At 42.6% G+C, this 13,568-nt stretch overlaps 1 protein-coding gene across 3 annotated transcripts in view; it reads right to left on the bottom strand.

The window, feature by feature from the left end:
• plcl1 (phospholipase C like 1) overlaps positions 1-13,568 on the bottom strand; it is a 96,818-nt gene that overhangs the window by 13,042 nt on the left and 70,208 nt on the right. For all 3 annotated transcript variants that reach the window (XM_046053747.1, XM_046053748.1, XM_046053749.1), the window contains 4 exons: positions 13,165-13,556; positions 10,756-11,869; positions 10,232-10,408; positions 3,144-3,506 (listed from right to left, as the gene is read on the bottom strand). In XM_046053747.1, the coding sequence (XP_045909703.1) occupies positions 3,144-3,506; positions 10,232-10,408; positions 10,756-11,869; positions 13,165-13,556 (2,046 nt within the window). The remainder of the gene's footprint in view (positions 1-3,143; positions 3,507-10,231; positions 10,409-10,755; positions 11,870-13,164; positions 13,557-13,568) is intronic.

The raw sequence follows: 13,568 nt of genomic DNA, 5'->3' as shown, positions 1-13,568 counted from the left end.
GAAGAGAGAGAGAGAGAGAGAGAGAGAGAGAGAAGAGATTGGGATGGGGAGGAAGAGGAGGAGAGAGAAAATAGTATTAGATCAGATGTACAGTTCCGGCTGTAAAACTAAGCTGGGAAAGGTCAGAAAGGGTGACACCCTGTGCACACACACACACACACACACACACACACACTACCCCTCCTTTGGCCTGTCATCTGCTGTCTCTCTTGTGAATTAAATCAATATGGCAGTCATTGCTGCTTTTAATCTAGTGAAATCAGCCTTAGCTTAAGCGCATTTGGCAAAAAAAAGTCAATATGGCATAAATGTGGACCGGAAAAATCATAGCATTTAGATTATTTTTAAACTGCTCCAGGTGTGTCAGGATGCAACACTGCGTTGGTTAGCAGATCTGACATGGATAACAAAATAGGAGTCATGTGTCAATCGGCTGAAATGCCGTTTTGGGTCACTTCATTATGAAGGTAAAAGATATATTTTTTGCACATATAAGCACTAGAATGGAAGCTTCTGCTGCCTAACTAAATGCACTTTACCACCTGGCAGAGCCCCAACTGGACTAGCGATTATCACGCCCCACCTGTGTGGAAGTGTGAGTGTGTCTGTGTGTACGTGTGTGTGTGTGTGTGTCAGACACGCAGCAATAGAGGCATGATGAATAATAACTGACTATGGCAGATGAGCCCACAGCTGGACTCATGGCAGAAAGACAGGGACAGAGAGAGTTTAAGTCGGAGGGAAAGGACAATGAGGAGATTGAAACAGGCAGATTAAAAGCCGTTTATGAATGAGCAAATGTGTTTCTGTGTAGGACTGAGTGAGTGTGTGTGTGTGTGTGTGTGGGTGTGTGTGTGTGTGGGTTTGTGTGGGAGGATGTCTAACAGAGTGGTTGGTTCAGGGTTGGGCGATACATGATACGATAGGGATTTTGCTCTACCGTTTATACTGAGGAGGCTATTCAACTATTGTGGGAAATGCAAACGCAGATGAATGAGCAGGAGTCCTTTATGGCAGTTTAGGAATTACAGGATTTGTGCCATCAGTGTCATAGAACATCTTGATTTTTCTTTAATGTCAGCATCTGTTCCTATACCTTTGCTCACACCACTTCCATGGCTGGTGAAGGTGGTAATGTCTTCTAACTCTGCTTTTTCCAGTCAGATGGAGTCATCGCTGGTGTTGTAGATGCACGTTACATTGGTCTTAGGTTGATGGGGAGGCCTGTCTTTGCTGACGTTGTTGCTAGCAGGTTTGTCTTTGCTTGCATCTGTGTGTGGGTGGATGGTGTTAAGGCTTTGTCATCTTTGTTTAATCCATACACAAACAGAAATGTCTTTTGACAATTTGTGGTCTTATGAGGCGTTACGTGCTGTAACTATTTCTTTGTGAACACCAGCTGAGACAGTGACTTCCTAGAAAGTTGTCGTCACAGAGGGATTGTCAGGCGACCAAGGGAAACACTACACTGATGTACTAGGTGGATGGATAAACTGTTGTTCGACAAGAAATTATTACAGCAAACAACTCCCTCTAATACCACATAATATATTGCCATTTGCGTATGGAACTATTTTAACTTTGGAGAAAGTCAGGCTATCTGCCTCCCCCTGCTTCTGGTCTTTATGCAAAGCTAGGCTAACCATGTCCTGACTCTTCATCTAACTCTCATGGTAGCCAGTACACTTGTTTCACCAAAATGTCAAACTATTCATACAATAAAGAGCCTCTGATCTTCTGGGATGGCTTTGTGAGGGATTTGCTCCCATTCAGAGAGCATTGGTGAGCTGGTCTGGCTCACCGTCGGCATTACAGTCCACCCTAAAGGTGGTGGATGGGGTTGAGGTCAGGATTCTGTGCAAACCAGTTAAAAGTTCTTCCACACCAAACACATTTCTTTATGGATCTAGCTTTGTGCACGGGGGAATTGTCATGTTGAAACATGAAAGAGCTGGGGTGTCCACATACTTTATATCTCATAATATGTACCTCTAATAACAGATACACAGTGAAAGAGGATTCTATTCACATCGCCCACCTCTAGATTGTTTGTATTCAGTGATAAGCTGGTGGGTGCTGTGCGACCAGGTTCTATTTTTGCAGGTATTTATAGATACGCCTCCTCCACTCTTCTTTTGTCACTGGCATTCCTCCTCCACTCTCTTTCTCTCTGGCTTCTTTGCCCTACAAAGATACCTCAGGTGGTGTCTGATTTCAGCACCATCATGTGAGCTACTCCAATTTACCCTCACAACCAGACATCTTCATCAAGAAAGCCTAAAAATACAAAAGCTAAGTAACACCTGATCTGCTATGACTCAGCTGTTAGCATTTCTTGCCTGGCTGGGGTTTGCCACATAAGCCAATTTAATACAAAGTGACAGAGAAAGTGTTCGGTTTGGTGTTCTCACTCAACTCCAGGAGAATCCAGTGCAGGTAGTTTTGATTGTACGTGCCCAGGTTTTGAGATTTCTGCTTCTACCCCAACACGATAAAGATAAATGGAAATGTGTTTGTGCTGCTCAAAGCAATGAATGATTGAAAAACTCTTTAAACTTCTCTTTCCAGGAGAATGTCCTGGTTACTCTGGATTATCCAAAATCCTCACTGGACACTTTTAATCTTCCTTTCTTTTAAAAAATATCCTGAATGTTAAGACGGTGGTCTGTGGATTACCCAGTGTAGCCAGTACATTCCAGTACACCTCCCCAGGGAGGTGATTTGAAGAGGCGCGTGAGGTTAAAAGGGACAGGTGTATGCTGGTCTTCTGATGGCTCACTTTATGGAGGCAACTACGGTACTTCAAGTAGCAAAACGATGCCATTTATTGTTCTGTTCAGATAAATAGACGTGTGTTTGGAAGTGTGCCTGTGCTCAGACTCTGACTGAACTCAGAACCAGAAATGCTTTTGTATGTTTGAAGTGTAAATTGAAACATTTTGAAATACAGTGTCAAACTAAAGCCTTTGCCTTAGCACATAAAATCTACACCATGTGCATGGCTTGATACAATGGGATTAAGTGTTATTTTTATGATTTGGATAAACTTTTATAAAAGTTAGTCTATTAAGTCTCCCTTCCTGCAGCTGGGAGGAATATATATTTTATCAATGGCTTGATAATCACAATTCATATCCCCTCACCTGAGCATCCTCCCGCAGGTCCGTTGCCTCTTTGAGGGGTGCACTAGCCGGCTTGAAAGTCTCGTCCACCACCTTGATGCCAGTGTGCCTTAGTGTGACGTACTCCCGCCCACGCCTCCCTACCCTCCTCACTGACAGACCTCGTCGCTGGGCCTTCCCGCCTCCTCGCCGGTTGGTGATCGCCACATGGACAAACAGGCTGGTGTGGGGTAAGGGGTCCCCCGCCATGCCCAGCAGGGGCACATTGCGATAACCAGGCTGAAGGCACTCAAAGGCCACACTGTACTGGCCAATGAAATCGTCCCCGATGTAGTCGTCATCTAATACCACGAAACGCAGCAAGGCCAGCTCCGGCATGTTTACCTGGAGACAAGAAATGAAAGAAAGATGAAGGTGAAATCCATTCATACTGCTGTGAAGCAGTACAAAAATAAAACCACGGCCATACATAGGCAGAGCCTTGACTTTCCAATTATAAGAAGAGGAATTACTAATTCCTTGTTAAATCAATGTTATTTACCTCTCAGAACTCCTGAGCTCCAGTAAATAGCATTTTCCAGAAGGAAGCTCATTTGTTTGATTATCTAGGCTTTTGAAAGTTTAATGTTGTGTCACCTGAGGAGGCGCAGACACCCACACAGCATTTAAATGTATCTGTACATTAATCTTCTCTTGATTTGAAATCGTCATGTCCGCTCTTATTAGGAAGAAAAGATGCACTTCATTAAATGTTTACGGCAGCAAATGATGATCAATTAGTCACAATATTCAAGTGAGAAGTTCAGACACTATTTCCTGTTATTGAGTGTCACTCATGCTATTCAGGCTCAGCATAAATGTTAATTACATGCTGCAATGAAAGGAGCATTCTGGTGCTGCTGCAAACGGCTGGTTGAATTATTACATTTCAGATAACACCTTCAGAGCACTTTACCTTCCCTTCGTTTAATAATGCTATAAAAACCGGGACATGTTCATGCAGAGACATTCACACAAACATGAAAACATGCACACACACACACACACACACACATACACACAGAGTAAGTGGGAGGACAAATGATGCTAGGAGTGTGTCTGTGCATATTTATTCTGTGCAGGGGAACAGAGAAACTAATTTCCCAATAAAATATTATCAACAAATGTCTGTTTTTCTCTTCAAAAAGCATGGTAAAGTCACACACACATTTATACACACACAACAAACATGGATGGTAATCTGTGTCCTGTTTATAGTAGAAAACAATCAATAATTTCCTACAGAGAATGAGAATTGACTTGCCCCAAGCCACTGTGTGTGTTTAATATAAAAGTCTGATGTTAGAAATGTTCTGTACCGCAGCATTAAAGACATTTCTTTTTGTTCTTATTGCACCGGAAACAAAAAACAGCAGGACTATTGTTCATTCAGTTCAAGATTTATATTCATAGAACTCAGCAGCTGTGTCCCAATTCAGAGGCTGCTGTCTTTGAGGGACATGTCCCACAAAGATGTAGCCTACGGAGGTCTGAGCCGCCTGAGCCTTCTCCCAAACTGGGACTGTCCAGCCTCAGAAAAGCTAAAACTAACGCAGCTTTACATTGGTTCAGGCAGAGCATCAGGTGATTGGCTAAAAGCGTTTATTAATCCTTCAGAATCAGTTGCTTATTGACTAATTAGCAGCTGACCGGCTGACAATTAACGTTTTGTTTATCTCTTTGTATTCATTTGAGGAGAACACATTTTATACAAATATTTCAGTTTTGTATCAGAGGGCAGATGTCAAATCAGTAAGTGAGGACTAACAAGGTTAGTGTTAATCCCAGTGGTGGAAAGTAAATTGACTGAAAAAAGTACTGCACTTGAGTACAATTTTGAGGTCCTTCTCGTAAGTAATTCTATTTCATTAACAAATGTATGATCAACTTATAAAATATGAATCACTGCAACAGGCTGTGTCTACATAGCCTGTCCTAACATAGCCAGAGGGACTTACACTGAGGTAGAAATGTAATTTCATGAGAAGGTAATAAAAATCACACAGACACAGATGCATGCAGGTTAATGGTAATTCTATTCTAGTATGAGGGACAAGTTGGTGATGGATGAAGGAGCAGAGAACATGTCACACTGACTGAAGGAGGACTGGGCTGCCCCCCTTAGGCTTGGACTGCACTATTATAAAGAATATACCCCGTGTGTGTGTGTGTGTGTGTGTGTGTGTGTGTGTGTGTGTGTGTGTGTGTGTGTGTGTGTGTGTGTGTGTGTGTGAGAATGTGTCTCCACTTCCATAAACTGTGAGTGAGGGCTGAGTGGTTGAGAGAAAAGCTGAAGTTTCATGCATGGACAAGCCAGAAAGACAGCTCCAACAGACTGTGTGTGTGTGTGTGTGTGTGTGTCCGCCAAATGATGACTCCAATCCCATTCTCGGTTTTTCAGCAACAAGCCCGTGGCAGAGCAGAAAAGCTCTGTGACAGTTAATTCAATCAGTTTCAAACCAAATGTTCTTCTGAAAAGACAATGAGGCACAGGACACTATCTCAGACTGAATCTCTACTCTTACATTGTCCTTATATCTGGAGTTGTTATGTTACATTCATGTCACAGCTCAGTATGATCGACAATACCGTGTTCACAGTTCCATACGCTCACAGAAACAAATTATGGCTGTAGATAATTTCTTATTTATTTCTTCAAACGCATTAAATTGGGGATTTTCAAACTCAACCAAATAGCTTTTCTGACATAATTTTATGCAAAATTTAAATTATGGAAGCTCTTATATTAATAAAATAAAGTGGATCTATATTTACATAATACAAGCCTGAAGGGGGAAAAAACATCTAGATGAGACTGTGCCCATTAAGATAAAGAGTGAATGTCTGAACTGGGCTCAAGTACCATTTTGCTAAAACTTCAACTGGCCATAAAAAATAATTTCAAAAAACACATTATATATTTCTGTATAAAAAAGAAAATAACATGAGCATATCAACAAGCAGCAGTTGAGACCAGTGACAGTGAAATTCTTTCTTGTGAAGACCTGGCACATACATTACCCACAATGCAACCCAACTTGCTGACAGTTGGAGATTCAGGTGTGTTGTGCTAGTAGCCTTGAGCCTCTAGCCTGCAGAAGAGATGAGCAGCGGGCTACAGCGGTCTGGTAAACTCCCTCAGGAGCCACTAAATGCTTTATACAACTTTTTCCACAAGACCTGCAGACAGACTTTGATGTTTAAAATCGAGTTCCCCTTTCATGTACTGTACGTAAACCAAAACAATAAATTATCCAGTGTTCAGTTTCATGATCACATTTTTGTTTCACAAAACATTGCACCAGTCACACCCGTTAAACACACACTTAATACGTGTGCATAGGAGTAACGCGTTGCACTGCGTTTAGGTGTGTGTGTTCAGGAAGTGTGTGCTGACATGGCTGCCCAGTGTCTGAGCTGTGTCAAAGCCTGGCAGACAAATGATTAAGACATATGAGAGCATGCTTCAACAGGCTGATACGCACACTTAACCAAACAGCATGGCCTCGACTGTGCCTGTGTGTTTCCTTTTGTGTGTGTGTATGACATAGCACACTGCCCTCCGGTTCATTTGGTTACAATCCTCCAAAGGCCAGCGAGACTTGCTCCTTGCTGAAGCTGGGCAGACACAGTTCTTATATTAATCTTGTACAGTGTGGGCCAGATTTACTAAACGTTTGCGTGAGTAAAAATATGTGCAAACCTGATATCACCAGCAAATTAACATGTAAGCTGATCTAAAGTATCAATATTTCTGATACCAACGTTTCCTGCTCTAGGATCGACACTCATATAAAAGGATCGATATCTAAACTCAGTAATTAGGACTGAGTGTGTGTTTTATCATAAGTATCTTACTGTCACCAGGATGATCTAATTATATTCGGTTGATAGGAACTACTTCTCCTTCCGTCTGTCAAAGTCATGCTTGTGCTACGGCTCTGTGACGGAGCTTCTTTGAAGTGAGCCGCTGGGTCACATTAAACTCGAAATAAAATATGTAAAAAGTATTGGTATCGCTATCGGCAAGACCACCCTGGGTATTACTTGGTATTGGATCGTATAAGAATTAAGTGGTATCGCACATCACTATTGCGCAGAGATAGGCTGTGGTTATGGTTGCGAGAAGGAGACACAGCCCTAATGAAAGAAAAATATTAGATAATATTATTCTATATCCAAGTGGCACTGGCTGCTTTCCTTCCGGACTGTCCATGGCGGACACCATTAAAACACGCAAAACCCTTATTTAAATACTGCCACCTCCATTGTGTTTGCTCCTGTTCTTAGTTAATTCTTAGTTAATCATCCAGGTAGCAGGTAGCCTAATACAATTAGCCTACACGTGCAATATTTTAGAATGCACACGCAATTTAGTACTCTTTATTTGGGATGTTATTAAATCCAGCCCTGTGCCTCTTGTGCTCACATTGATAAGCATGGGAACCCCTAGTCAGCTTTTTATCCAGTGACAATTCCAATAAAGTTTATTAAAACAAAACAGCCACGCAACGCAAATGCAACTTTACTTTGTGCAGTTCTACTATCAATGGAAAGTGAGAAGAAAAAAAGAAAATATGGCGCTGAAGGTCTCAGACTACAAATAAACATGTAAAAACTATGACTAATATTTAAAAAAACACACTACAGTTATCTTTTGACAGCAGCCATTAAGGAAAACGGACCACGGACCTGCTCAAACTAAAGACAACGACCAACATTTCTGACAAACCCGCTCAAGCTGAATGTCAAAACAACCGATCTGGCAGAAATTTGTCCCGATTGTGAAATTAGTCCAGGCCGCTCCCTACCGTCCTCCCATTTGAAACCCTTTTATTTCTTTTCATCACTAATAAATAGTTAAGAAGGCAAGAAAGGAGCAGGCAAAAGGCTTATCATTATAACAGGTAAGGGTGATTTCACATCCAATAAGTTTGGTGACGTGGGTCTCAGTCTGCTTTTGCATTTGTGGACCAACCAGACAGTGTGGTAGTAAATACTGCACGTGACACACATCTGAATTCGAAAGCCACTCAACATGAATTTAATTAAGAGGAGTATACTGCCCTACAAAGTCTAAGTGCAGTAACTACGTAAACACTGAAAGTGAGAAAAATGCCTATAAAGTTTTGAGACTAGCCAGTCAAACATGTTGTGGTTAGATTGGTGGCAACGTATTCATGTAATACCTTCTTAGGAAGACATTTTTTATAGATAAAAACCAGGACCACTGATGTGCCCTTTGACCTTCAAAAAGTAGATACTGCACTCTGCCTGGCATTTTTAAACAGCCGGCTACTTGAAAAAGACCCGCGAGGAACTGCGACGTTCCTGCAGTTGTCAGCAACACGGAATGCACACAAAACTCACACAAGACCGGTGAATGACAGGCGAGAGAGAGAGAGAGAGAGAGAGAGAAAAAACGGTCTTCAAAAAGCCTCAGTTTAGCCAGAAATTTACAGTGTAAGTTGAATGTATAGCGGCAGCTCTGCAGCTTCTCAGATGGATCTATAGTATAAAACATCAAATAGCTAAATTAATGAAGTAGGTCTTGCACGTTAGCATCGGTTGCATTTTGCAAGCATTTGTGTCAGACAGCCAAATTGTCCGTTCAAATTTCACTTTATGTCTGTCTCCTGCCAAAGAGCGAATGTAATTACAGTCAAATACTCTTTTGAATTACAGATATTATGCAACTCTTTGTGAAGGTACATTATGTCAGGAAGCTGAACATACACACACACACACACACACACACACACAGGGAACATGCCATATCAGTTGTGACAGCTTGTCATTATGGCTCAGCTGCACTAATACAGGACTGTCAGTGAGGGATATAAAAGCCCAATCAGCAACATCGCCGTCATAAAATCCCGTCTCCTATAATAAATTCACTGCAGACATAAGTGTATTCATTGGAGCACCTAATTTAAATCTTGATTGTCTTGACCCCCCTTCAATTAAGTACTCTGGGCTCCATTTTCATGCAGGTGCAAAGCCGACAGAATAACAGACGTAGGCCTCTCCAAAATCACATAAGCCTCTTTTACGTTGTTGACAATCTCCTCTTTGGCTTTCCCATAAATCATTAATCTAGCACACTTTTAAATGCACATTAAAATGTATTTTATGCAATAAAGGTCTGTGCAGGGTTAAATTTATGGATGATTCTTAACAATAACCTCAGACCACAATATGCTTCTGAAACGGCACCAAGCAAAAGCAAAATAAGAGGACCAACTTTTTCAGTGAAATCATTGCAGAACTGGGACCTCAGAATGCATCCTGAGCTCTTTCTTTAAGAAAAATAGAAAATTAACAAATTTATCTAGAAAATTAAAATGATATTTTTGGTCCCGTAAACAGGATTATTACTAGGAGCTGTCATGCAGTTATGTAAATGGCTTAAACAGGCTGTATCTTTTCTCAGAATTTCCTGTATGGATATTACTTTGCACATATCAATATGAACAACCCAAATATAACTATGTGAATGCAACCTTATAAACACTTCATTTCGTGAGTATTATGATGAATAGGATTTCAGTGTCTCACAAAACACTTACTTAGTTAGGTTATATTTTAGGTTATGTAGTGTATAATAATATTTAGGGGAGCTGTATGTTTGTGTTTTGTGACTCTAATTTTTTAAAACTTATTTTGAAAAGAGGATTAGAGGAATTAATGTGACACATCTTTACCATCTAACCCAATAATAAATTCCTCCTAAACAATCAAGGCTGCATCGTACCCTACTCAAGATTGGAGCGTGGGGTGCCACACTTGCGATCATCTTCTGGTCACCAAAACTGCAAATTGCAAATGTATTAGTTGACAATACCTGGACCTGGAGACAAATTCAGTTAACTTTTTATTTATATGCCGCCAATTCATGACAGAAGTTACCTCATTGCACTTTTCATAGAGCAGGTCTAGACTGTCCTCTTTGCAGTATTAATTCCTGTTTCATGATATAAGTAGCTTAAATAACTCTAAATAAACTCATAGAAAATGCAGCAAACAAAAAGAGCAGCATCTGTTCCATTGAACAGAAACTCACGCCTTACTTGAAACTCAAAGGTCTCATCAAACAGCGGGTCGTCCTGGTTCTGAGCAGCGGTGCGTGTCCGCTGTTCAGCACAGTCAGCCGGTACGCCATGCAGCTCCAGAACCACGTACGGGTCAATGACCTCACCTTTAGCCCCTGATCCCTGAGGCTTGGGCAGGTTATGGGCACTGATAACCTGGAGACGGTGGAACATGAAGAAGTTGATGTTAAATGAATTACGTCAGATCAAGTATGAAATGTTTCTTGCATCACAGCAGCTCCATTCACAAAATCACAGAAAATATGAAATGAAACAAAAATGTACACAATTAACAAAGCAGTACAATCACAGAATTCCATATTTAGGGCCCTTCAACATACGTTTAATCTGAGATTATGCTCCATATTTAATTTTGGGATTGACTGGTGTACAAAAGAGTGCTTCAGTGAGTAAAAAACAATTAAAATACTGCAGCGAAACTCACTCAGAATCAAATGTGTTAGCATAAATCAAATCTGAATGTTAGAAAACAACATCTACACCTTAATCCGTAGAGTTTGAGCCGGCACTCCTGGCACACAGCCCTGCGTGTGGGCACTGAAATACGACACCTCATCCCTCATTACAGCGGGTCGGAGAACATAACCACACCCTCCGTTCTGTGAGAAGCGACCTCTGTGAAGGTCCAGCATGGCGCCGGGAGTCTGCTGGTTCAAGGCCACAAGCTGGACCCCTCCTTTCCAGTATCCTTGAGGGTTGGGGTTACTGGAGTCCAGACGCACTGAACTGGGTCGTACCCGGGTTAGGGTGCGCTTGGTGAACACTACAAGGTCCTCTGGACTCTCAGTGGACAGCCGCCCGGCCTCTCCCTCACCCAGGGAGCACAATGTCCAATAAGGCGGCTCAGGAAGCATTGGCGTGCTGGGAGAGGAGGGACTGCTGGGTGGTGACTGCTGCTGTTTGTGACTGGCTCTCTGGGCGTAGAAGCTGCGGCTGCCCGTCCGACCGATAGCCACCAGGTCTGACAGCTCTTTGTGGAGCCGCAGCTTCCTGGGTTGAGAGGGCGGAGGCACTACCAAGACCACACCCAGTTCTTCCTCACCAGGGATGGTCATTCGCCGTCCTGCCAGAGGCCCCCCTCCTCCTATCTCCTCATCCTCCTCAGATATCTCCCCATCAGAGCCCGGCTGCTCTTGAGGGAGCTTCTTCCCCACTATCAGGATGCGTCCCTTCAGCTGCTCAGGGGAGGGTAAGGTTGTGGCTCGCCCTCCCAAGCTGACAGGGAGGGCCTCTGGAGTGTAAAGACGGGAGCCAAACACTTTCTTCATGTGCTGAGCCATGGTACGCTGCTGGGCAGGAGAGCAGCGCTGGCACAAGTACAACAGGAGTGGGTACTGAGAAGTCAGGAAGGCATACTTATTGACCACCTCCAGAGCAGAGCGGATAGTGACAAGCGCATGGTGGTGGTGATGGTGGTGGTGATGGTGACGAGGGATATCTGGCCCATAGTCCACCCCAAGGAGAGGCTCCCCCTCTGGACCATCAGTCACTCCCAGCTCCACGCATCGACAGCCAGACTGCAGGGCCTTGATCAGACCTCCTAGGTCTGCTCTGCCATGGACTTGGTCATCCAGTAGGTAGGAGCGGTACGAGGTGCTGAGGGTAAAAATCAACAACATTATTCATGAATTACTCCAAATAGTGTCCTGCTTCTAAATTATGTTTAAAAACTTTAATAACATGTAGTGATCTTACAAAATGTTAAAGAAGAAATGCACTAATACCAGTAAAATAACAATATGAAAAGGCACATTTCAACCCAAAATGAACATTTTCATACTGTCATAAGCAGCTCCGTCTTACTGTATCTTTCAACGTTAAAAGTGTACAGGGGTAGTTTACAGTTTCATTAAATATCCTTATATACAATGTAATACTGGAGCAATATGTCGACAGTTTAATGTGTATATTTTTCTCAGATGTTTGTTTTGGTGGTGGCACGTAGGACACGGTGAGTAAGCAGAACCATCTGGCGGATGAGTGGACAGCAACTCTTAAAAAAGGAACCTTTGAGTGAATTCATTCAATGACAGTCGCCTGTGCATACACAAACTGTATTTATGTGGCAGTGGTATGAATGTCAGTGGACGGTCGACTGACGTGATTCAATGGATAATCAAACACAATTTGATTTAGGGGTGAACTGTCCAGTTGACTCTTTGCTAAGCCTCGCAGTTGTTCTACACCTGTCAAGTTTTCCATCTAGCCCGCCATATACTGTATCTCACAAATTTTTGTAAATATTTGATCATGTTTGATCACTACTTACATTGTAGCAAAGTGTCATTTCTTCTGTGTTGTCACATGATGATAACACAGGAAGATGTATAATGTCTAAATGTATAATTATTTTTGAAACAATGGGCATTTTATTTTACATACAAGTAGACAAAAGTGGGCTCTTTTTGGTCGAGGAACCTTCAGTTTGTAGGCTGAAGTGTTTTAATTATATCAGCTGTAGTAAGCTAGCTAATTAACCATCCATGAGTTGGTTAACAATTCTGTGTTGGACTGACTTTTTTAATGTTCCCAATTTGAAAGATCACTACATACATGGAACGATGCTAGATGAATGAGGCTAAAGCTAAAGCTAACAGGTCACTGGCCAAACGAAAGCATCCTCCCCAGGTGACAGATGTAACGTTAGCAGACAATAAAATAAGCGTTTGTCTGGTTTTATATTAGTCTAGACTTGTCTGTTTAATCCCTTCCTTACGAAATCGATTCAGGCTCCTAAGCGATGATTGGACAATCGCTGTTCGAAGGAGAGATTAAGCAAACGGTTAATTACTAGATTCATTTTAATGGTTCTGTGAGATTTACTTGCCGCGTTGTGACTGACATGTGGAATAAAATACGTTTTATTTTCAGAACTAAAATACCACACGCACCTGATGTAGTAGTGGGACAGAGGCATGTTCATGTCCTGACAAACTCCCAGGTGTTCGGGGTCGAGCACCTGGCACTCCGGAGACTGCAGGTAACGAGCGAATCCATCCAGACCCAGAAGCCCCCGCTCCCTGCCCTGGGCCGAGGGCTCAAAGCGCCTCAGGAGCTCCCAGCAGCCCTCGGTTGTCGCCAGAGACAAACCCTGCTCAGTCTCCAAGAAGAGACGGAGGTCCTGAGGGTCCAGACACTCGCGGTCCTTCGACAGTTGCACCAATAAGAAGTAGACGTCGGGCCGGGTGCAAAGCTCACAGAATGCCTCCTGGAACTCATCAAGTGTCACGTGGGAGGTCAGCTTCTCCTTGCTGCGCTGGATCTCCTTAAAACGCAGACGTACCTGGAGGAAAGA

The sequence above is a fragment of the Micropterus dolomieu genome, linkage group LG07 (assembly GCF_021292245.1).
Source record: "Micropterus dolomieu isolate WLL.071019.BEF.003 ecotype Adirondacks linkage group LG07, ASM2129224v1, whole genome shotgun sequence".
Classification (NCBI taxonomy): Eukaryota; Metazoa; Chordata; class Actinopteri; order Centrarchiformes; family Centrarchidae; genus Micropterus; species Micropterus dolomieu.
Note: the sequence above shows the minus strand (reverse complement) of the source record. Positions and strands in the feature narration are given on the sequence as shown.